Source organism: Falco cherrug, chromosome 1 (genome assembly GCF_023634085.1).
Source record: "Falco cherrug isolate bFalChe1 chromosome 1, bFalChe1.pri, whole genome shotgun sequence".
Taxonomy (NCBI): Eukaryota; Metazoa; Chordata; class Aves; order Falconiformes; family Falconidae; genus Falco; species Falco cherrug.
The window spans coordinates 66,197,368-66,221,626 of NC_073697.1; the positions used below are offsets into that span (position 1 = coordinate 66,197,368).

At 47.2% G+C, this 24,259-nt stretch overlaps 1 protein-coding gene across 11 annotated transcripts in view; it reads right to left on the minus strand.

Moving 5' to 3' along the window:
- The window catches only part of EPHA5 (EPH receptor A5), a 212,579-nt gene that overhangs the window by 183,547 nt on the left and 4,773 nt on the right, over window positions 1-24,259 (minus strand). For all 11 annotated transcript variants that reach the window (XM_055727519.1, XM_055727514.1, XM_055727505.1 and 8 more), the window contains exon 2: window positions 8,529-8,593. In XM_055727519.1, the coding sequence (XP_055583494.1) occupies window positions 8,529-8,593 (65 nt within the window). The remainder of the gene's footprint in view (window positions 1-8,528; window positions 8,594-24,259) is intronic.

Consider the following 24,259-nt stretch of genomic DNA (forward strand, 5'->3'; position numbering starts at 1 on the left):
AAGGACATGAATAAAATGGTGAGGCTATTCAATGAGAACTGTTGTCTAGCATGAGGCACTCCGGTTTAGAAGCACCTACGTGCCATAGCTAACACACTGCAGGTATCAGAGGAGTGGATCTTAAATACAGGGTGTCAGATGAGCAACAGCAATGTGGTTTTTAAGCAAGGTAAGATAAAAACCAGAGAGCTCAGAGAGAAACAAAAACAGATCCACCCTAGATGGACGCAGGACAAGTTTTCAGACAGCAGAACTTCCAGGGATAGAAAAGTTCACAACAGATGACCTTGTTTGTTCCTTCAGAGGAGATGAGCTCTCCCTGTCCAGACTAACAGAGATGAGGGTCTGACCTGCTGTCAGAGACCTCCTGTGAAAGAAACCCCACACCTGCCCCAAGGATACACCAGTAGAAAGTACCTTCCATCAAATTTAACCTGAATCAGCCTATCTGAACGAAATCCCGTTTTTCTCATTCTACACATTGCAAACCTGGACAAGATGTTATTCCTTTCTTCTCTGCATCCCTCAAGGTGGTTGTGGACCAGTCCAGCACTCCGTGCTACACCCAGCTCCATTTGCCTTTCCGTACAAGACACATCTGCATTGCAGAGCTGATATGTTTAGATTTTGATTGATATATTCAAGCTCTGTGAACAAATGCAGCTCTCCAAGCACTGGCAAGGCCACCAACTCACCAGGGAAATCCACCAATTTGAACAGTAGTCAGCTGGCCAAATTCAGCTCTCATGGCAGTGCCTCTACTTGCATCAACTCCAGCAACTTGAGTCTCACCCCAGGGCTTTCAGACTTTGAAATATGAACTCAGGACTACTTTAAAACACAGTTTACTTCAGTTCCCAGAAGGGTCCTGCACAACTGTGTTTTTAACCTCTGATGTCTTTTCAGACCCAAATCTCAAGCTCTTTTGTTATAATTATCCTATACAAGCATACATGAATCACCCTGGCACACTACAACAGGCAGCATAACGAAAAGAAAACACACCATTGTGGCCCCATGGGCTATGAGCAAAGAAGACCACGTAAGCACGCAAAGAACCAGGGGTAAGGTCACACAGGACAGAAGGTTACATATACACAGATACTGCATTTTACCTTAAGGAATCCTAGTACATGTACATACAAACAAATCAGCCAAATTGCAGGGGATTAGGGTGTCATTAATACATTCTTCACCTACTCAGGTACTACTTATTTCCGTTATGCTCCCTGCTGCAGTATCAATTGCATTCTTGCCGCGTTAGCATACGTGCAGGTTTTGGCTGGGATAATTTTCTTCATAGTAGCTTGCATGGAGCTATGTTTTGGATTTGTAATAATACAGGGATGTTTTCATTACTGCTGAGCAGCGCTTTTCTCCCCCTCACACCACCCTGCCAGCAAGTAGGCTGGCAGTACACAAGAATTTGGCAGGGGACACAACTGGGACAACTGACCCCAACTGACCAAAGGGATATTCCGTATCATATGATGTCATGCTCAGCAATAAAATGCTGGGAAAGAAGGCAGGGACATTCAGAGTTACAGTATTTGCCTCCCCAAGTAACCATTATGTGTGATGGAGCCCTGCTTTCCCGGAGATGCCTGAACACCTGCCTGCCAACAGGAAGCAGTGAATGAATTCCTTAGTTTGTTTTTCTTGTGTGCACAGCTTTTGCCTTTCCTATGCAACCGCCTTTATGTCAACCCATGGGTTTTCTCACTTTTATCCTTCTGATTCTCTCCCCCACCCCACAAAGGGGAGGTAGGCAAGCAGCTGCACAGGGCTTAGCTCCTGGCCGAGGTTAAACCACAACAGTCCTTTTTGGCATCCAACACAGGGCTCAGAGGGTTCAAGATAACAACAGGTTTCATTGGAATGTGCTAGTTGGAATTTCTAGCTGTTATTGCTGTTCAGCTATTAAAGGGCAGGTTTCTGTGCTGGCCATGGGGCTTGCTTGCCTTGCTGTGCATTAGAGTCCAGTGCTCGTTAGTGGCTGCTTTTTTCTTTTGCTGCTTGTTGTACTGCTTATCTTACTGCGCTGTGCCCGGGAACACTCTGATAACAGCGATGGCGATGTGCCTGGGCTGGCAGGTGGCCAGGGCATCGCTGCTGTTCCTGTGCTGCCGTACTGCACAGGCTGGAGCTCCAGTGTGAGCTCGAGCTGAAGGGACTGTGACCTGTGGGTCAGTCCATGCGGGAGCAGGACGCCCCAAAGCATTTATGGCCACAGACAAATCCACACCAAAGCAGATGTATCTAGAAGTGTCTGTGGCCATGGTCTGTGCCACAGCAGGTATACCTCTGAAGGAACTGAGGACAAATCCACACTGCAGAAGGTACACCTTGAAGGATCAGTGGCTGTGCCTGAGGTTATGCTGGAGCACCTCAAAGCATGTAGCCATGGATAAGCCCATGACAGAGCAGGTACAACTCTGGAGGCACTGCAGCTACAAGTAAGGTAGCGTTCAAACAGGCTCACTCCTAAAGGGGCTATAACTGTGGGTAAGTCCACACTGGAGCAGGTGTATCTCTGAAGGCATTGTGACCCATGGATAATGCCACACTAGAGCAGGTGCACTTCAAAGTGACTGTAGGTGTGGATAAGTCTATGCCACAGCAGGTGCACCCCTGAAAAAAACCATGGCTCAGAGACAAGGCATCACTTGGAGCAGGTACAACCCTAAGGGACTGCAATCTGGGGATAAATGCAGGCCGGAGCAGGGGCAAGGGAAGGAGTTCACTGTAACCTTAAACCCTGTGGTCTGGTCCAAAGGGACCAGGGGTGGAGATAGTAATGGAAAGACTTTTAGATTTTCGTAACCCATGATTTGAGTTCCACATTATAGGAATTACTGTAGCAGGCACCACCTGAACCAATGGAGAACAAGCTTTATAAGAAGCAGTGGAAGTGCAGCACTGACCCAACCTGAGCTGCCTCTGGTGCCCAATCATACCACATAACGCCACCTCTCCTGCCCTGAGTGACCACCACAACAGACTGAGCCCAAAGTCATGGACTAAACCATTTCTGTGGACATTTTACAAGGGTGGTCCATAAACTAAGGGAACAGTATCTGTGTATTATATCAAAAGACAGAACGGGACCGGTGGATAATGAGGAATTATTGCATAGCGCAGGACCTGAGTATGATGTAAATGGTATGGAATAAGGGGTGGAGAACATTCTGATTTTGGCTGGTATAGAGTTAATTGGCTTTAGAGTAGCTAGTATGGAGCTATGTTTTGGATTTGTGCTGAAATCAGTGTTAATACAGTGATGTTTTCGCTACTGCTGAGCAGCGCTTGCACAGAGCCAAGGCTTTTTCTCCCTCTCCCACCACCCTGCCAGTGAGCAGGCTGGGGGCGGGGCACAAGAAGTTGGCAGGGGACAGAGCTGGGACAGCTGATCCCAACTAACTGAAGGGATATTCCATATCATATGGTGTCATTCTCAGCAATAAAAAGCTGGGAAAGAAGGAAGGCAGTGACATTCGCAATTGCAGCATTTGTCTCCCCAAGTAACCGTTACATGTGATGGAGTCCTGCTCTTGGAGATGGCCAAACACCTGCCTGCCGATGGGAAGCAGTGAATGAATTCCTTGGTTTGCTTTCCTTGCACATGCAGCTTTTGCCTTTCCTGTTAAACTGCCTTTATCTCAACCCACGAGTTTTCTCACTTTTACCATTCTGATTCTGTTCCCCATCCCACTGAGGGGGAGTGAGCAAGCAGCTGTGTGGTGCTTAGTTGCCAGCTGGGGTTAAATCACCATATCATACCCCCCCCAACTCCTCTTCTACACTCGTCACAGCTGAGTAGCAGTACTTGCAGGAAAAAAAAACCCTACAGGCTGCCAAAAGTACTGCCCTGAAAATGCCAATTATAATCATAGCTACATGACACAGCTCAATGGTGCCAAGAATCCTCCTCCTCCTTTCACTACCCCCTCCCCCTTTATTTTATTTCTATCCCCGAGGGCAAACACTGCCTTCAATCCAGGATTCCTGTATAAAATCTTTATCTGAACCAAGATCGACAGAGAGCAACATGAATCTATTCACAAGCCATGCTGAGTAATCTAAACCACTGTTATTTTTAACTTCAAAGAGTCACCCTAGGGTACCTGTGCTCAAAAGAATGCGCCAGAAATGCTACTATAAAAAAAAATTAACAGTCAAATCCACCAGTGTCCTACATAGATGAGAAGCAACTTGCAGAATCAATCTGGCTGAATTTACCACCCAACTTTCAGTATTTGGCCTTATTACCGAGCAAAAGCATGGGCAATTGCTTTCCCTCTTGTCATTCACATGGAAGAAGTCATCTAGCTCTCTCATTTTCTGCAACAAATAAAGAATTACGAACATCTCCACAGGACCAGGTTCCTTGGTACATGTTTATTTTCCTGTCTGAGAATAAATAAAAAAAAATAATCCCAGCACATGGAGCTGTGCAATGAGCCACAGCACAGAGCCAAAACCCCAAGGATCACAGAGGCTTTCCTGTTCTGTGTTACAGGAAGGTCAGGGAAATCAACGGGAGGTGGTGGAGATGGGAGAGGACCCATTAGACAAAAGCAAAGCAGGTGTGCGGCACTGATTTGGACAGAGAAGAGTACTTCTAAGCTGTAAAGAAATAATTTTTTAAATAAACCCTGAAAGAAGGGAGGGTCTGAGACAAGTAAATCAGCACTATTACAGCCACTAAACCAAAAATCAGACATAATCACTGAATAAATCAAACCAGCTAAAAGAAAACATTTCTTTTAATCAGCAACTTTTGCTGTTACCTGGATATTGTTCAAAGTGGCTGCATTTTGACTTGGCCAGACCAAATAAAACTGAACAAGCCAAATCAAGGGAGAAGAGGAGAAAATACAAACACTGCCTAGCCTGACCCAGCTATTTCTCTCACAGCACCTACCATTGGACCTACTTCTGTCAGCTTCCATATGACAAAAATGTATGTTTATCACAGGCCAGTGCAATCCGTTTCTGTAGGTCAGACCTAGTTGGTGTCACAGCCATATATAATGCATGTGTAAACCTCTGATGTGCTCAGTTTGGGTAGCCTTAAGCAGCACCCCAGGAATCAGTCTGGAGGTAAAAGACTTTGCAGACCTGCTGTACAAGCATAGACTTTAATTTTTTTTTAAAAAAAATAAAAAGCGCGCAACACAAAACCTGACTGCTTTAGTTGATGTGCTTGGAGGGCTTCCTACTACGTAAGGGGGACCAGGCTTTTCTCTTACAGCCTCTGGTAATTCCAATAACCTCCTTCAGATTAAAGTAAGTTTACATAAGCTGCAAAAAAAAAAAAGTCCAAGTTATCCCTTCGGCATGTAGTAACAGGATCAGTTCCTGACTTGATCGGTGAAAGGGACAACATCTCCACACTGACCATGCTCCACGGGTAGCGAGAGAGTCCCCTTTCTGAGCTCCATGGTCTTGCGGACCTCACAAGGACTCTGCTCATGCTCTGACAGATACAACTGCAGGTTTAAGAGCTGACTGCACAACTGCTGCAAGCTGCTGAACCCACACAGCCGGGGAAGGCCTCCCGGGGCAGCCAGGAAGCCACACTACCACAATTCATTAATCCTTCATAGCAAAGCAGCAGAAAGAAGAAAGCACCTTCTCCTGGACAACAACCGGTTCTTCACACTGCAACACATTTTTTCAACCCCTGCTTGGCCACAACATTTCAGTCACATCATTTCCACTGGTCCCTCAATATTCCGTATGAAGGAAGAGAGGGATTTTTCTTACCTTCTTTGTGAATGGGGAAACGAAGGCCAGCCAGGCTGCAAGGATACTGGACGTGACCAAGCCCTGTACCAAGTAAACACACCTAGCTAGACAAAGCTCTGTAGAGGCAACCCTTGGCTAAGGTGCGTCTCTCTTCCCCTAAACCCCATTACTCACAAGAAGAGCTGGTGCACACTGTTTAGCAGTGGACCAAGGTCTGACCTTGTGGGGACCAAAGTATCTGCAGTGCTTTATTTGGAATTACAGACTTGAAACAGGCCTACCTCTAAGTCTAATCTGTCTCCAGACTGGAGGGTCCAGTCTCCTTCCCACCTATCGCTGGTTTCATTTCCCAAGTTAGATCACACTTTCCTGTTGTGTTCAGCAAAAATGAGGTGAGCCGCAGGCAGGCAGCTGGACCTCCCTGGAACATGGAATATCTTAAAGTTTTAATACACAAGAATTACCATGGCACACAGCTATAATAAAAATTTAGACTATGACACCTACAAAGGATCTGCCAAAAGCAAGTTCATTTGGCTTGACTGGACCTCTTACCTCCATTGTTTTGGTGGGATTTTTTTTTTGTTTGTGTTTGGCTTGGGTTTTGTTGTTTTTGGTTTGTTTTGGGGTTTTTTTGTTGTTTTTTTTTTAATAAATGTGGACATTTTTTTCAAAACCTACCAGCTTGAGCCTTCGTGATGCATAGGTAACTTCTCCCAAGCATTCCCATACAACTACAAAGACTAAACACTTGCTTTCTTTAACAACAGGTGTGCCCTCTGTGCAATCTCCTACTTCTAGCAGATGTGGTTCTACAAAAAAGAGGTTTCCTTAAGATTCATAATAAAAATCAAGTGGAGAAGCAGCAACACTGGAAGAGCTGAAGGCTGCTTCAAAAACTAACATATTCAGTCGGAACTATATCAGCATTGAAACTGCTACCAAGTACTTGAAAAGTCACTAGACTCTACAGGATACTGTTAATAGCAACAATAAAATCCCATGCATCAGAAAACTCAATTCAGCATGTGGTCGGTATCTACACACTGTAGCGTTGCAAACTATGACACATCAGGACATTTCTGCTCCTTTCCTTGATGGGGAACTGCACAGACAGATACAAGGACCTTCCAAAATCTTCCCTAAGAGGACATCCCGAGGTATCAAATTTGTATGAGTATACCTGAAAAAACATCAGCTTGCATGTTTCTGACCTCAGTTAAAGCTCCCTCCTTTTCCAAACTCAAACCCTGAAGTGAGAGTTGCTTAAAATATTTATACAGGGTAGATCTTTCAAAAAACTTAAGCAAACAGAGTATAACTGCAGCATAGCTGATCCCAGAGCAGATAAGGCAGAGAAGTAAGTCTGGAAAGGCTTTTCTCACTACTTGTAAAATACTGTAAATATATTAGGCCGAAAAAGAGACAATTGGACTAACCTGAATCTTTATGATGTCCCATGAAAACAAAGATTAAGACGACATTTCCAGAAATTCAAAAGCCAACTGCCCGATTCACTTTTTATTTGCAGAAGTCAATTTAAGGAAAAAAAAATCTCCCTGTTGATTTAGTAACTGCTAATTTGGCATTCATGAATGCACTTCCAGGTGCTGCCTGGAAACTAAGCTTGTAAATATAGAAAGGTCTCTCTAAATAATGAAAAGACACAACTGAGGCTTATGCATAGGATATTTAGCTTTTCATTTACTCACCTACACATACAGACTCAGAAGTCTTCTGAACTCCTCAGTCCTACTAATTTTTCTACTGATATTCCCGTAAGGACATTGGGATATGCAGTAACTCTACTTCATACCATAGGAAAAACAACAAGGTGTGTTCAAAAAGGAAAAAAAAAAAGGTTGTTTTTTTTTTTTTTTACAATCCAACTGGAGTCCAAAATAATTCTGTAGCCCATTTCAGCCAGTGACTAAAGTGCTGGAATAACGCATTCCTGAGAGCTGCTCTTTTGGAGGGCTCAGTTGTGCAGCATTTCTGTCTTGGGATGCTTTCTTGCCTCACGGGAACTAACAGGAATACTTGGCGCCACACAGAAGTCAACCTTTTGAGACTGTACCAAAGTTCTGTTACAGTTCAGCATGGAGGATGCCCCACACAAAGACCAAAAGCCACAGCAATAACCACTTGCATGACGCAGTCAGGCCAAGCAGACACACTGGCAGTTATTAATGCATCTAAACTCCAGCACTTATTTCAGCTATGAAATTAGGAGGCCAGGTTCTTTCAGTTCTCAGTATAGGTAATGGTAAGGGACAGAGGCTCTTCAAAGTGCTTAAAACTCAGCTCCTGTTCCAGTGTTATTAGCTCCCAAAATTTTATTGTTAGCCTGGGAAGTATTTCTGAACAGCTCTGTTCATTTAAAGCTAACAGCAATGTCCCAGGCACTGTGTTTCAGAAGAAAACTCACAGAAAATTGTGTTGTACATTCACTCCAAAGGTTCAAGAAGAAAAATACAGGAATTTATATTTTTAAAAATATTTAAATAACGTCCTGGATTTTCTTGGTGAGGGGAAGAGTAAGGAGGCTGACACTTAGTTTTTTTAAATACTTGTGGCTGGCTCTGCTGCATAAATAAATTAATCCCCTAGCCACACTGCTCCATTTTTCCAGTCACAGCTTGTTGTTTTATTTATTTTTTTCCCCTCCATTGCCGACAAATCACTCCAGGGAGTTTTTAAACCCAGTAGTCTACCTTCCAAATAGAAACGATTAGTATAATTTATGAGAGAGAAAGCAAACAACAACACAGACTTACCCCGTTTTTTGGGTAGGCTATCCATCCTAGATCCCCCATCACCGTGCGCGAGTCCAGTAAATTCACTGAAAATAAGAGAGAAAAAACTGTTAAGGAGGGTGGATGCATTACAAATTTCAGTACATACGTCAAGGTTTGGGTGGCTATAGTAAACAGGTTGGTTTTCATTAGCCAAGGAAGTTGGGATTTTTGTAAAAGCAGAATAACAACGCAATAACTCCTCTAACAATGACGACATATGCTGAAAACAACTGTACGCACGCATTACTTTATTCCTTTGAGATCTGCCACTAAAACCAAGCTGCAAAAGCACTAAACTTCTGTAAGAGCCAGATCCTTCACGTTCTTAGGATCTGGTCTTTTGGGAGGAAAAAATACATAATGCACGCTGTGTGTCTATGTGTACATGTAAGACCTACAGTATATAGATAACACACAGATATTTGTGAGTGTATGTGTGTAATACACACATTTCTTCCAAGGTGGCATGTTTTTAGCATAATCAGGCCTTCAAGACAAAAATGAAAGAAGAAACAACATGCAGAGTTTCCCAATTATCATTAATTCAATTTTTAAAGTATTTTACAAGCAAGTATTACACTATCACTGTTATCACAAATCTTTTTTCCCTCTCTCACATTTTTCCCCAAGCCTTTGACACTTCATTACAAGATATCAAAGGGATCTTTTCATCCCCACACAGAAAAATTCAGAATAGCTTTGTTAATTCACATAAGCAATCAACAATTTACATTAAATAGCTAAAAACTATTCCCAAGCTTATAATATTTTTCCCCCTCACGTTGCCTGAAATACTGAGTAAAAAGTGTGAAGTAATTAATTCTACACACACTTAAATCAGCTAAGAAAAATTACAGCAGCTTCTGGTGCTGAGCTCTCACCTCCTGTACCCAGGGCTTTAAATCTCCAAGTTAAAAGCTGTCTCTGAATCAACAACTGTCATCCAAAGCCTCAGCCTAGGAGGAACTTTCTTCTACTTTAAATACAAGCTTCCTTCTCTTCAGATTACAGCACACCTTACAGTATACTTGTCTGCATAATAATACCTCAATTTTGCTTCCTTTTCAGGAAGGGCAGAAGTATAAAGTTCCCTGGGTCTTCAACTCCTGAACTTCACTCTATCTGTACAGGGCACTGCAGACAAACTTCCCACTGGAAGTTTCCACAATTGGACTTACAATACTTTCCAGTCCATGATGATTTAGACCAATAACAAGCTTGAAATGGACGAAGGAGGCTTAGCGCTTGCTACGTTAGAAATGCAAACATGCAGGTACTCAAAGGTTGCTACAAAGGAGAAACAAAACAGGTTGCATGTAAAAGCACAAATGATGCGAGTATCATAATGTCACCCCTAGTAGTTATATCAGGCTGATGAGCTACCCCTGCACAGCCAAATATACCAGTGCAAACACCTACCAGCCCAGGGCACCCTTCCTTCCTGCCGTCCGTCCTTCCACCGGCCCCGGACACCCTTCTTTCCATCCTTCCGTCCTTCCGTCCATCCTTCCTCCGGCCCAGGACACCATCCCTTCAATCCTGCCGTCCCTCTTTCCACCGGCCCCGGACACCCTTCCTTCCTTCCGTCCCTCTTTCCGTCCGTCCTTCCACCGGCCCAGGACACCCTTCCTTCCTTCCGTCCCTCTTTCCACCGGCCCCGGACACCCTTCCTTCCTTCCGTCCCTCTTTCCACCGGCCCCGGACACCCTTCCTTCCTTCCGTCCCTCTTTCCACCGGCCCCGGACACCCTTCCTTCCTTCCGTCCGTCCGTCCTTCCACCGGCCCCGGACACCCTTCCTTCCTTCCGTCCATCCATCCGTCCTTCCACCGGCCCAGGACACCCTTCCTTCCTTCCGTCCATCCATCCGTCCTTCCACCGGCCCAGGACACCCTTCCTTCCTTCCGTCCGTCCATCCGTCCGTCCTTCCACCGGCCCCTGACACCCTTCCTTCCATCCTTCCGTCCGTCCGTCCTTCCACCGGCCCCGGACACCCTTCCTTCCATCCTTCCGTCCGTCCGTCCTTCCACCGGCCCCGGACACCCTTCCTTCCTTCCTTCCGTCCTTCCGTCCGTCCTTCCACCGGCCCCGGACACCCTTCCTTCCTTCCTTCCATCCTTCCGTCCGTCCTTCCACCGGCCCCGGACACCCTTCCTTCCATCCTTCCGTCCGTCCATCCTTCCACCGGCCCCGGACACCCTTCCTTCCATCCTTCCGTCCGTCCATCCTTCCACCAGCCCCGGACACCCTTCCTTCCATCCTTCCGTCCGTCCGTCCGTCCATCCTTCCACCGGCCCAGGACACCCTTCCTTCCATCCTTCCGTCCGTCCGTCCGTCCATCCTTCCACCGGCCCAGGACACCCTTCCTTCCATCCTTCCGTCCGTCCGTGCGTCCATCCTTCCTCCGGCCCAGGACACCCTTCCTTCCATCCTTCCGTCCGTCCGTGCGTCCATCCTTCCTCCGGCCCAGGACACCCTTCCTTCCATCCTTCCGTCCGTCCGTGCGTCCATCCTTCCTCCGGCCGAGGACACCCTTCCTTCCATCCTTCCGTCCGTCCGTGCGTCCATCCTTCCTCCGGCCGAGGACACCCTTCCTTCCATCCTTCCTTCCGTCCGTCCGTCCATCCTTCCTCCGGCCCAGGACACCCTTCCTTCCATCCTTCCGTCCGTCCGTCCATCCTTCCTCCGGCCCAGGATACCCTTCCTTCCATCCTTCCGTCCGTCCGTCCATCCTTCCACCGGCCCAGGACACCCTTCCTTCCTTCCATCCTTCCGTCCGTCCGTCCATCCTTCCACCGGCCCAGGACACCCTTCCTTCCTTCCATCCGTCCGTCCGTCCGTCCATCCTTCCACCGGCCCAGGACACCCTTCCTTCCTTCCTTCCATCCTTCCGTCTGTCCGTCCGTCCATCCTTCCACCGGCCCAGGACACCCTTCCTTCCTTCCTTCCATCCTTCCGTCCGCCCGCCCGTCCGTCCTTCCTCCGGCCCAGGACACCCTTCCTTCCATCCTTCCGTCCGCCCGTCCTTCCTCCGGCCCAGGACACCCTTCCTTCCATCCTTCCGTCCGTCCGTCCTTCCACCGGCCCAGGACACCCTTCCTTCCATCCTTCCGTCCGTCCGTCCATCCTTCCACCGGCCCAGGACACCCTTCCTTCCATCCTTCCGTCCGTCCGTCCATCCTTCCACCGGCCCAGGACACCCTTCCTTCCATCCTTCCGTCCGTCCGTCCATCCTTCCACCGGCCCAGGACACCCTTCCTTCCATCCTTCCGTCCGTCCGTCCATCCTTCCACCGGCCCAGGACACCCTTCCTTCCATCCTTCCGTCCGTCCGTCCATCCTTCCACCGGCCCAGGACACCCTTCCTTCCATCCTTCCGTCCGTCCGTCCATCCTTCCACCGGCCCAGGACACCCTTCCTTCCATCCTTCCGTCCGTCCGTCCATCCTTCCACCGGCCCAGGACACCCTTCCTTCCATCCTTCCGTCCGTCCGTCCATCCTTCCACCGGCCCAGGACACCCTTCCTTCCATCCTTCCGTCCGTCCGTCCATCCTTCCACCGGCCCAGGACACCCTTCCTTCCATCCTTCCGTCCGTCCGTCCATCCTTCCACCGGCCCAGGACACCCTTCCTTCCTTCCATCCTTCCGTCCGTCCGTCCATCCTTCCTCCGGCCCAGGACACCCTTCCTTCCATCCTTCCGTCCGTCCGTCCATCCTTCCACTGGCCCAGGACACCCTTCCTTCCATCCTTCCGTCCGTCCATCCTTCCACCGGCCCAGGACACCCTTCCTTCCATCCTTCCGTCCGTCCGTCCATCCTTCCACCGGCCCAGGACACCCTTCCTTCCATCCTTCCGTCCGTCCGTCCATCCTTCCACCGGCCCAGGACACCCTTCCTTCCATCCTTCCGTCCGTGCGTCCATCCTTCCACCGGCCCAGGACACCCTTCCTTCCATCCTTCCGTCCGTGCGTCCATCCTTCCACCGGCCCAGGACACCCTTCCTTCCATCCTTCCGTCCGTGCGTCCATCCTTCCACCGGCCCAGGACACCCTTCCTTCCTTCCTTCCATCCTTCCGTGCGTCCATCCTTCCACCGGCCCAGGACACCCTTCCTTCCTTCCTTCCATCCTTCCGTGCGTCCATCCTTCCACCGGCCCAGGACACCCTTCCTTCCTTCCTTCCATCCTTCCGTCCGTCCGTGCGTCCATCCTTCCACCGGCCCAGGACACCCTTCCTTCCTTCCATCCTTCCGTCCGTGCGTCCATCCTTCCACCGGCCCAGGACACCCTTCCTTCCTTCCATCCTTCCGTCCGTCCATCCTTCCACCGGCCCAGGACACCCTTCCTTCCATCCTTCCGTCCGTCCGTCCATCCTTCCACCGGCCCAGGACACCCTTCCTTCCTTCCATCCTTCCGTCCGTCCGTCCATCCTTCCTCCGGCCCAGGACACCCTTCCTTCCATCCTTCCGTCCGTCCGTCCATCCATCCTTCCACCGGCCCAGGACACCCTTCCTTCCATTCTTCCTTCTGTCCGTCCGTCCATCCTTCCACCGGCCCAGGACACCCTTCCTTCCATCCTTCCGTCCGTCCGTCCATCCTTCCACCGGCCCAGGACACCCTTCCTTCCATCCTTCCGTCCGTCCGTCCATCCTTCCACCGGCCCAGGACACCCTTCCTTCCTTCCTTCCATCCTTCCGTGCGTCCATCCTTCCACCGGCCCAGGACACCCTTCCTTCCTTCCTTCCATCCTTCCGTGCGTCCATCCTTCCACCGGCCCAGGACACCCTTCCTTCCTTCCTTCCATCCTTCCGTCCGTCCGTGCGTCCATCCTTCCACCGGCCCAGGACACCCTTCCTTCCTTCCATCCTTCCGTCCGTGCGTCCATCCTTCCACCGGCCCAGGACACCCTTCCTTCCTTCCATCCTTCCGTCCGTCCATCCTTCCACCGGCCCAGGACACCCTTCCTTCCATCCTTCCGTCCGTCCGTCCATCCTTCCACCGGCCCAGGACACCCTTCCTTCCATCCTTCCGTCCGTCCGTCCATCCTTCCTCCGGCCCAGGACACCCTTCCTTCCTTCCATCCGTCCATCCGTCCGTCCATCCTTCCTCCGGCCCAGGACACCCTTCCTTCCATCCTTCCGTCCGTCCGTCCATCCTTCCACCGGCCCAGGACACCCTTCCTTCCATCCTTCCGTCCGTCCGTCCATCCTTCCTCCGGCCCAGGACACCCTTCCTTCCATCCTTCCGTCCGTCCGTCCGTCCATCCTTCCTCCGGCCCAGGACACCCTTCCTTCCATCCATCCGTCCGTCCGTCCGTCCATCCTTCCTCCGGCCCAGGACACCCTTCCTTCCATCCTTCCGTCCGTCCGTCCGTCCATCCTTCCTCCGGCCCAGGACACCCTTCCTTCCATCCTTCCATCCGTCCGTCCATCCATCCTTCCTCCGGCCCAGGACACCCTTCCTTCCATCCTTCCGTCCGTCCGTCCATCCATCCTTCCACCAGCCCAGGACACCCTTCCTTCCATCCTTCCGTCCGTCCGTCCATCCTTCCTCCGGCCCAGGACACCCTTCCTTCCATCCTTCCGTCCGTCCGTCCATCCTTCCACCGGCCCAGGACACCCTTCCTTCCATCCTTCCGTCCGTCCGTCCATCCTTCCCCTGGCCCAGGACACCCTTCCTTCCATCCATCCGTCCATCCTTCCACCGGCCCAGGACACCCTTCCTCCCTTCCTTCCATCCTTCCGTCCATCCTTCCACCGGCCCAGGACACCCTTCCTTCCATCCTTCCATCCTTCCACCGGCCCAGGACACCCTTCCTTCCTTCCTTCTGTCCGTCCGTCCTTCCACCGGCCCAGGACACCCTTCCTTCCTTCCGTCCGTCCATCCATCCTTCCACCGGCCCAGGACACCCTTCCTTCCATCCTTCTGTCCGTCCATCCTTCCTCCGGCCCAGGACACCCTTCCTCCCTTCCTTCCATCCGTCCATCCATCCTTCCTCCAGACAACACACCCTCCCTTCCTTCCGTCTGTCCGTCCTTCCACCAGCCCAAGACACCCTTCCTCCCTTCCTTCCGTCCGTCCGTCCTTCCACCAGCCCAGGACACTCTGCTGCAGGGCACTGCAGACAAAATTAAAAATGCTGCCAACGGAGTACCTCAGGTAACAGGATCACATTATTTACAGAGGCATAGTAAAAAAAACCAGAAGTACACTCTGCTAAAAGTCATGGTCCTTTAAAATCTTTAAGAGTATTTAAAAAATAAATTAAGCAGTAGATTTAGTTTGCAAAAACAAAGTTCTCTGAGTAGGCTTGGTCTTAATCACTGTACTGTACTGACTGCTGTAGTTCCTTGTACACAAAACCAGCCCAAAACACAAAAATACAACACTGAGGTAGGGGGAAAAAAAATAAAATATATCATATCTCAGCTCTGGCATCAAACACCTAAAAAAAATATAAAAAACTGTCTATCCAGTCATTTACACAATGTCTGCAAGTATTAAGGCAGGATATTATCATAAGGCATATAAGTGTTCTGCATGGTCAAGTGCATTTTTGTGATGTTGAGCAAAAACATTTGGTATCTCAGGGTTTTCATGTCTGGATTGCTTTCTCCTGCCAAAACAGAAAACGGTTGGGAGCTGGCAATGCTACCAAACTACAGGACATTTGGTGGAAGCAATACTCAAACTACACTGAACTACATTCACAGTAAGTAAACATACAATTAGGTGGCTTCCCACCCCACAGTCTATGCGAAATAAAAGTATCGCTATCATCTACCACTAGATATGTCACCCAGTGATGGCCAGCCTTTCCACTCCTGAAGTAGTCAGGTAAGATGCTCATTAATTTCTCCTGCTGCAGCTGAAGTCAAGCACTAGTACCCAAATGCCCCTGAACTGCACTACATTTTCTTTTTAATGGGATAAAAAGAGAGACCTTAAAACATTCATCAAAATAGGACACACATAAATAACACGTCCCATACTATAAAAGGAAGAGAGAGTTATAAAAGCAAGATACCGAAGTGCAGTTGCCAAAATGGCAGGTTTACTCAAATTCCTTCTATTACAATCACTAATTAAACTGTGCAGAACAGTATATTCCTGGTCTAAGTTGCAATGGATGCAAAACAAGTATTGATCTACATTGTACAACTTAATTAAAATTTGTCCTGGAGATGCTACTAATGAATGTAATTAGATGGTGTGTTTGATGCCACAAACTTCTTCATGACATGCTAATTAAGGAAAAAAGGAGAAAAAGTGCTTTTATTTGAACATCAGATCATAAAAAGAACACACTACAACTAAATATTGTATTATCTTTCTATCAATGACAATGTTTAAATTGCTGTTATTAACTTCAATTTCAAAATCATTTTCTGCATATGAAAAGATAATACAACTCATTCAACTCTAACTCAAGTCAGTGGGAATTTTCCTACCGGTGAGTCAGCCGGCAGAGCTGAATACTAAATCTCCAGTTAGAGAAGACTCTATTCCTCCCTTACTTTAGTGGAATTATGCACAGAGCAAAATAAATAGGAGAGGATGGGATACACCTTTTGACAGGCACCACACAGAAACCCAAAATTCACACGCTAGGAAGACAAAAAGCAACAAGTAACTTTAAGCTCCCCCTGTGCCTGGGCTGCTCTGGAGATGAGAGGGGCTCCCAGCACCGGTTCAGACAGCTGTGAGTGGCTGCTAAGGCACAGCAGACTCTCTGGCTGCCCCACCAGCTTCTGCCCAGGACTGCTTTCACAGTACATCTTCTAAAGTACTGCACTACATCAATCTGGTCTGAAAAATACATTTAGCCAGTAGTTATTCTAAATTGCCTGCAAGGACAGAAATGTTTTGCTTTGAGAATCCCTAGAATTCTGGTACAAACACAAGTTAGCACTTGTCTAGATCCATCTAGACACAAGGTATCTGCATCTTCCCCACCACCCTACCCAGCCATTTTCAGTACATCTGTCTTTTACTTGCACCATTGTCAGGTCCCAACGCCACCCCAATTCAGCCTTGAACCAATCCGGAGCCCTGGCATCCTCTCTGCAAGAGGGTGGCTCCTCCAACATCCCAGCCGCAAAAGCCCCCCAGCACAGGGTAACAGAGCTACCACAACAGCCCTCCTGTCTCACACTGCTGGAGAGGCCACCAGCACGCAGTCCCACTACACAAGTCCATACAGGCTCAGCAGCACCTCTCTTCCCATCATCTTCCAGCCTGGTGGCAAGTACATTATTTTTGCTAAAATGGCTTTCATCAAAGAACTGCAGGTTGGCCAGGTTGGGGATGAAACAGTGAGCAAACATCAGATCAAGTAGGTACCTGCAACACTCAGGAAACCATTTCAGCAGAGACTTTATAGAAGGGCAGCCACCATCCCAAACAGATGCTTCCATAATTCAATGTGTGGCTACCTAGGAAGAGATGAAGTTTTTTTACACTTGAATAGGACCCCTGAAACTACCTTTGGTTTGACCCACAGCAAGAAAGAGACCAGAGGTCTTCTCCAGACCAGCACAACCAGTTCTTCTCCATCCAGCCTGTGACGACCATCAGAATGCACTCAGCCCTGGCTGTCTAATAACTAGTTAACCCAAACACTCAGGTCACTGAAGGAAATAATTCCAGAAAGCCTCCAACTGCATGCTTAAGGCTTCCGTACTTCAAAAAGTCTAGTGCCATCTCCTGCATTAGCTTAGGACTCCTGGACTAGCCCCAGTGCTGTAGATACTCCACTGGCATAACCCAGAGCTGCATTCAGCAGCAACTGGGATGCAGGAAAGCTTACCCCACTGAAGAACTCTCTCCAGAAACCACTGGCATCTCTGCTTGGCCCGTAGTCTTAAAAGCCCCCAAAATAACAGAACTCGTTTATTCCCACTTCCTTTCTCCTCAGCACCAGCTAGCTATGTCTCAAAGAACAAGCAAGAAACCTCAGAGCCCGTAAGCACGCACTTAGCACCTGCATCTTTGCCAGCAAACTTGGAAGAGGTGCATACATTCAAAAATGTTTTCTGCTCATCTCCACCATCAGTGCATCCATCCCACAAGCCCTAATTATTTCTAATGCTCAGTCAAGGGGAACACAAAACCGCACTGATCTATATCATCATTAACTTCCATGCCTTCAGGGTAGGATAAATGATGATTAAGTCTAAAGTCATACCGCAGCCTTTTTTTCTGACCCCCCCTCCTTTTAATACAGAATAGCAGCCCAGGGAATTTGCACACGCTCTTATTCTCAGACAGGCTGGTTACTACAGGTGAGCAATCAAGTTAGAATAAAACCAAAGTAATCTAAACCTTTGCCCTGAACTCTAGTTGGTGAATTAACAATGTTTTCTCACTCAGCAATCTCTGACAGGGAGACCAGATACAGCTTCTGACTCAAATGTCCCCGTCACATTCACACAGCTGGCATTCGGCAGCTTCACCATGGCTACACAGGGATTGTGGCTGGAAGGAAGCACAAGAAATACCAGGGCTGATGGCATTCAACACTGACCTAAAGCAACATCGCTGCCCACAGAGCAGAGCACCCCATCCGACACAGCCACCTAAACCAGTGACATGTCGCAGCATCAGCTTGCCCAGGCAAAAGCAGGACAGGTCTGTCATGACTGAAGAAGCAGCCACCAATCCATAGGTACTTTTTTGGGGTTTTTTTGTGACACTGCTGAAGTGAGATGGCTACTCTGGCTCTGTTCTAGAGCAGGATCAGCTTCATTTTCTTCACTCCAATTTCAAATGGGAAAAAAAACAAGCCAAGAAGACAAAAATCCCCCATTAACAGGGTAAAACACTGAACATTTATTTCTGATCCTACCTGCCACACATCCTGCTGCCATTTCAGAATCTAAGGATCTTCCAGAAAAACCTTTATTGCTCACACCAGGGCAGACTCTGCAGGCATACAAGACTGAACTTTTCTGGGTTGCCATGGTCTTTGAGCTGATTTTGTATAAAATTCTTTAAAAAATTAAGTTCTTATACACCAGAGTAGTCCTGCTCTTCAGTTGCACCATTTGCAAGCTAAGACTTACAGGGCATACTCTACCAAAATTTACCCTGACAAATCGCTGTAGAGCAGGCAAAACAGTCAGGATAGCAAAAGCTGATGGTGTTTATGCCATGAAACTGTAGAGCCATAAGAATTTTTGTTTGTTTCACTGAAATACACCTAAAGCAGGAGGAAAAGAACATCCTCTTTGACCAGATGAAAACCTTTTAACTACAGTTTCATTCCCAAAAGAGTGGTAAAGAAACCTTCCTTAAAGCCCACGTAAGTATTTCAAAACCTCACGCAATTTCTCAAGTAGCACTTTTTTAAACAGTACCATTGGAATGAAAATGTTTTGTTTTAAACAACCGAAGCAAGAATTTCTCCAATACATTTGTTACAAATCGAACAGCAATTGGAACACTGTTTTGGGTAGCCTGAATCTGAACTCTCACATGAAACAAGGTGTGAATCAAGTGCTCCTACATCCCCCCTGAAGGCTCCTCCGGCAGCTCCCGACCCCCTCTGAACAGCACTCTGCAGGATGCAGCCACCCATGGAAAGGTCGGAGCTACACCAACGTAGCCCCAGCTCTGACCCAACACTTAGAGCTTGTGGGAGCAATTACACATAAAATACTTGTGAGAAGCCTCTCATGGGAATACTCACACACTGTCAATTAAACATGAAGTGAAACACTCTGCTGGATGGAGGTCAAGGTACACAATAAGATGCAACCGTAGCACTTTGCATCAAACCCTCATCAAGAGGTCTCCTGAACAGTATCACAGGCTTTCCACCAGGCTTCACACCTCTGCTCTCCTCACCCCCCTGCCTAAGGCAGGGGGTATAGCTGCTAAACAGCAGAGCTCGTTTCTCTTTACGCTGCATACCCCCCAATCCTTCCCGCGCAACCCTGGAGTTCACAGCACCACCAAGACACCGTGACTGCTGAGAAATCATCATCATGAGTCAAAGTTTTCCCGCTTCATGTATCTTCACTGGTTTTATTGCAGTATTGTCGCCATTCAGTTTCCAACTGTTTTCCTTGTTGTGCCAAGTATTTCTTCAAGAAGTATCAATCCAAGGCACTCCAACAAGTGACAGTCAAAAATAATCCAAGAAAGCAAAAACAAATGAAAAAGATAAACTCTTTAAAGAAATCAAAGTCATCAGGGAGCAGATGTTTTGAATTAATTAGCTACATAGAGCTGGGACAAAACACACACAAGCAAGAACCTCTGAAATATTTCCATCAGTAGAAACAAGCTACAGCAGAGTGCAAGCTGTAGCAGTACCTATTATTTATAGCCCACTGGAGGAAGAAAATATACACTACTTAATGAACTCGCAAACTAATATTAACTGCAGATTTATATTTTATTATGTTGGCTTCATTCTGCTCCAAGTCTTCTCATGATTCCCTTTATAGCAAGAGCCAAAACACTAGGATCTGCATCACAGATTCATAGGTTTTCAAGGCCAGATGGACAACTGCAATCATAACATCAGCCAGAGAATTTTACCCAGTAATTTCTGCATTACATCGGTAATTTGTTTGAACACACTCTTTGAGGGGTGTGATATCACCCTTTGACAAAGTTCTTCAGGTCGGCTGCACCTTCTCCCCCACAGGCACAGTGCTAGCTGTGGCACCAGGGAGCGGGACCCAAAGCTCAGTTCGATAACCGGACCCACTAAAACAAACAGGAAACCACAGGGGGTTTTTTGTTACAATGACTTGCACTCAAGACAAGAGGCAGTCATTTGTTCTTCCCACCATACATAAAAGAAGTGAAGTAGTCAGGAGATTCTTAGCTTGACCCCAAAGTGCCTGGAAACTTAAGAACTCCAGTATGGTTTGCTTTATTTTCTTAATGGCAAACACTCTCATTTCCATCAAAATCACCATTTAATTGAAAAGGATTTATTCACTGTGAATAAAGTCAATAAAATGCTTCCAGCCCCACTCATAAGATCCACTAGGAAATAACACTGTACCAGCACGATAGCAGACCTCCAAGCTGGCTGCAGCACGTATCTTTGGGGGATGGTTATCTGGGCAAGTATCACCCTGCCATTAGGAAGGAAAAAGAAGCTTCCACTGAAGGTAAGATACAAGTAGCACCTGCAACCAGCAATCTGTCAACCAGCCTGTGTGGAGAAACAAACCACCAGTGCTGCCTGTTGACAGCCCACAGACAGTGGGTCTCCAGCCACTGCCAAGGCATCTGCAAGCCATTGAAGGAGGCAGACAGTTTCTTCAAGACTCTAATTAAAGCAAGAACCTTATTAAGCACACACTTAAAGTCAAGCCCTAAAATCCCAACAGCTTCCCAATGCAATCAAAACACCTGCTGGCAGTGCCGAGATGAAATCTCACCACCTTCCCTAAATCAGAGCATTACCAACTGAAAGCAATATGGCCTCCGTTTCTAAAAGGTGTCCTAAAAGACACAGATATCAAATTCCGTTATGCATAAACCTAAACTCAACAAAAGGAAAGAAACTCTGCACAGACACATCCAGAGCTGTCAAGGCTGTCAGCTACCAGTGGACTCACAAGACCTCACTGTCCAGCACCAATAAAGCCTTCCTGTTGACAATAATGACTGCTCTGCTGCCAATGAGCTCACTCAAGGGGGGTGTGTGTGGGGGAAGGAATTGACATAAACATATTTTTTTCCCTCCTCCCAAATCCTATCTAAGCATTAAGATGGTCCATTGGCTTTTCAGAAGGGGTTGACAGTCTATCTCTTCTATTTCTGTTGAGGGAAGAGGTTGCTAGTGGGAACAGCACATTGCCAATGCACTTTAGGAAGAAATTGCATGCGAACATTAGTAAAGCAAAGATGGATAAACCAAAATGGGGTTTTTTTGACAAATTAACTTAAAGGCAATTATGCACAAAATTTCCCCATGCAGTTTTACTGGTTTGGGACACGCAAAAAAAATTACTGAGTGATACAAGTCCACCCAAAAACATTGTGAAATGCATATTACTGATGCTGAATAATTAAGTTCCTCCCAGGTGTTTCTCTATCCCCTCAAAGAGTTACAAAGTTCAAACTGGTTGTTCTGACCTGTTTCTAACATTAAGTGATGCAGGTTAGTGAAGCCCGGATTTAATACCCTGGCAAGACACTCCTGTCTTGCAAGTACTTCTTTGTGCACCGAAATGAAGTAGCTAGCAGGAAAGCCTGCAAGCCCAGGGTCCTACCCTCTCTCCTACAGCCTCAATACCTGCTACACAGCCACCCAAACCTAGAAGCTCTCCACTTCTGCAGGGGACTGCTTCCATTCCTTGCACACCCCCACGGCACAGTTTGCTCTGGAGCACACCAGCTGAACCCCCACTGATGCTTGGAAGCTTACCAGAGGGGAAGCCAAGGGACAGGAGTCACCTTCTCCCTCAGGGCTGCCAGACCAGCTCAAGCAGGTATTCCCCCATCTGCTGTGATAGTACATGCTATGTCTCCTCCTCCAGGAGGCATCTCTCATCTTTCCAGCTAGCAGTCACCTGAGCAGCTCTATCTGGTCAAAGTCCTAATGTACCTCCAGCACAACTCAAATACAAGGGAAGAGGGAGAGAAAAGGAAGGTGTTTCCCACCACCAACACCCCCAGTGAGGCAGCCCCAGCATGCACTGAATGTTCCCACGGCAATTATTCTGGCCCAAAGCATCTCCAGTCCCCTTTGCAAATCAGACAGGAAGGCTGTGCTCGTATGTGCATCCCAGGGCAGCCAGCAGGTCCCAGAACCCTTGTCCACAGCAGGCAACTTGCCACTGGACCTCTGCAAACCGCCACACATCACCTCCCACACCCAGAAGTGCCGCAAATCACAGTGCTTACACCTCCAGACCATCCCCTCTCAACTAGCTTCCTTGCAGAAGACAGGGATAATTGCTTTCTGCCTCCAAAAGGATAAGCACTTTAAGCCTTCAGAGAGGCTCAGATACTGCACTGACCAAAGCCACAGCAAATACCAAAACTGAGACTGTAAGAGATATAATAGGTCAAAGAGACAACTAAAAGGGTAACAAATCCCTAGACAGACCTAAGCTACTGAAAGCCAGTGCTCGAGTTTGCCAATATAGAAAGCAACTGTGTGGCTGTGAAAGCAACTGGGGCAGTTGTTCACCTCAGCAAAACCTGTCACCTCAATGTACAACCAGTCACAGAGCAGACTGAGGGACAGGCGTGACATGAACACAGAGGACAATCCATATCTCTGTTCAGCCTATGCCAAAAACCAGGGACATCTTAAGAACAAAATATATTTTCAAAGGCAAAAAAAATATTCTACTAGCTTTTAATATATGCAGCAATTTTACAACAGATATCAAAGCAAATCATTTTAGTAAAAAGTTATTAAAAAAATTGTTCATTCCAATGCAATCATTAATACAATCTTTCTGCAACATTCTCAGAGTAAAGAAAAATACCCAGCTCAAGTCCATTCTGGTTGAAATGAGGCCCCATCTCCCACCAGCACTTATGGTCAGTGAGAAAGCTGCATTTACAACACGTATTTCAATTCTGTGTTTAGATGTTTTACTATAAGCACAAGACTATTTTTTTTTAATGTTTTTAATGGATACTAGGCTGAGTATCCGCTGAAAGCTGCACTGAATACTCTTTCCTCCACAGAAATGAGCACTTATTAACTAAGAAATTCAGTGATTCTACAAGGCAACTGATTGGTGTGCATTTTTTTTTTTTTACATCTCATTTTGCCTTTGACCCATGTACAGATTTAGATTTCCTAAAGAGGAAGTGAGAATGTTAAAAAAAATTGCCAAAAAAAAATCTGTTTTCTTTTTATTTTGGGCTGCGTGTCACTTCCCTGACATCCCCAAGCTATGTTTAAAGCTCATCTCTATTCAAGAATATACATTACCTGCACACTTACAGAAACGGACCACTGAAAACGTAGCTCCAAATTAGAAAGGCTGGGGAGATCCAACAGCCCCACTTCTGCTCAAGACCCTAAAGCCACCATGAACACCATCACTCAGCTGAGATTGCTCAGCTGTACTTTCCCAGGTCAAGGGTTCTGCACTCACCCCACATGTTGCTAGAAACAGGGATTCCTGCAGAAGCAGCACAGAATTCCCTGGAACAATAAAGCTAAAACCAGTGAGATCACAGAGCAAGGCACCACACATAATAAACGGTCCTGGCTTTGCAATTTCTGCCAGATTTTATGAAATCCTGCTCCCACCTTTCCCCCCAGAACCTGCTGCAAAACACTTTGCATTTTAGCACAAAGAATAAACATCTCTTCATGGGGAAGATTTTTCTTATTTTACAGAAGGAGAACAGCAGACGTGGAGATGGAACGTACACTGGAGCTAGAAAGGGAGGTAGTGGTGGGAGAGTTAACGGTGGAGGGGAAGAAGCTGTCAGACAAGCCCACTAACTCTTCCCTTTCTCCCATGGTACCTGCCAGTTTACCCATCTGTAAATTGATGTGCAAATAGCTGCTTTATACATCAAATTATGGTGTCAACATTTAAGATACTATAAGCAGATGGTCTGACAGTGGTTCCATTTAAGACAGTTTGCCTGTTTTCCACTATTTATTACAATTTTTAATATAAGCTTCAAAAGGAAGCAGGTACTATCTTGGAGTCAATCTTTGCTATTGTTTATTTCCTTTTTTTTTTTTAAACATGTCATTAGGTAGCAA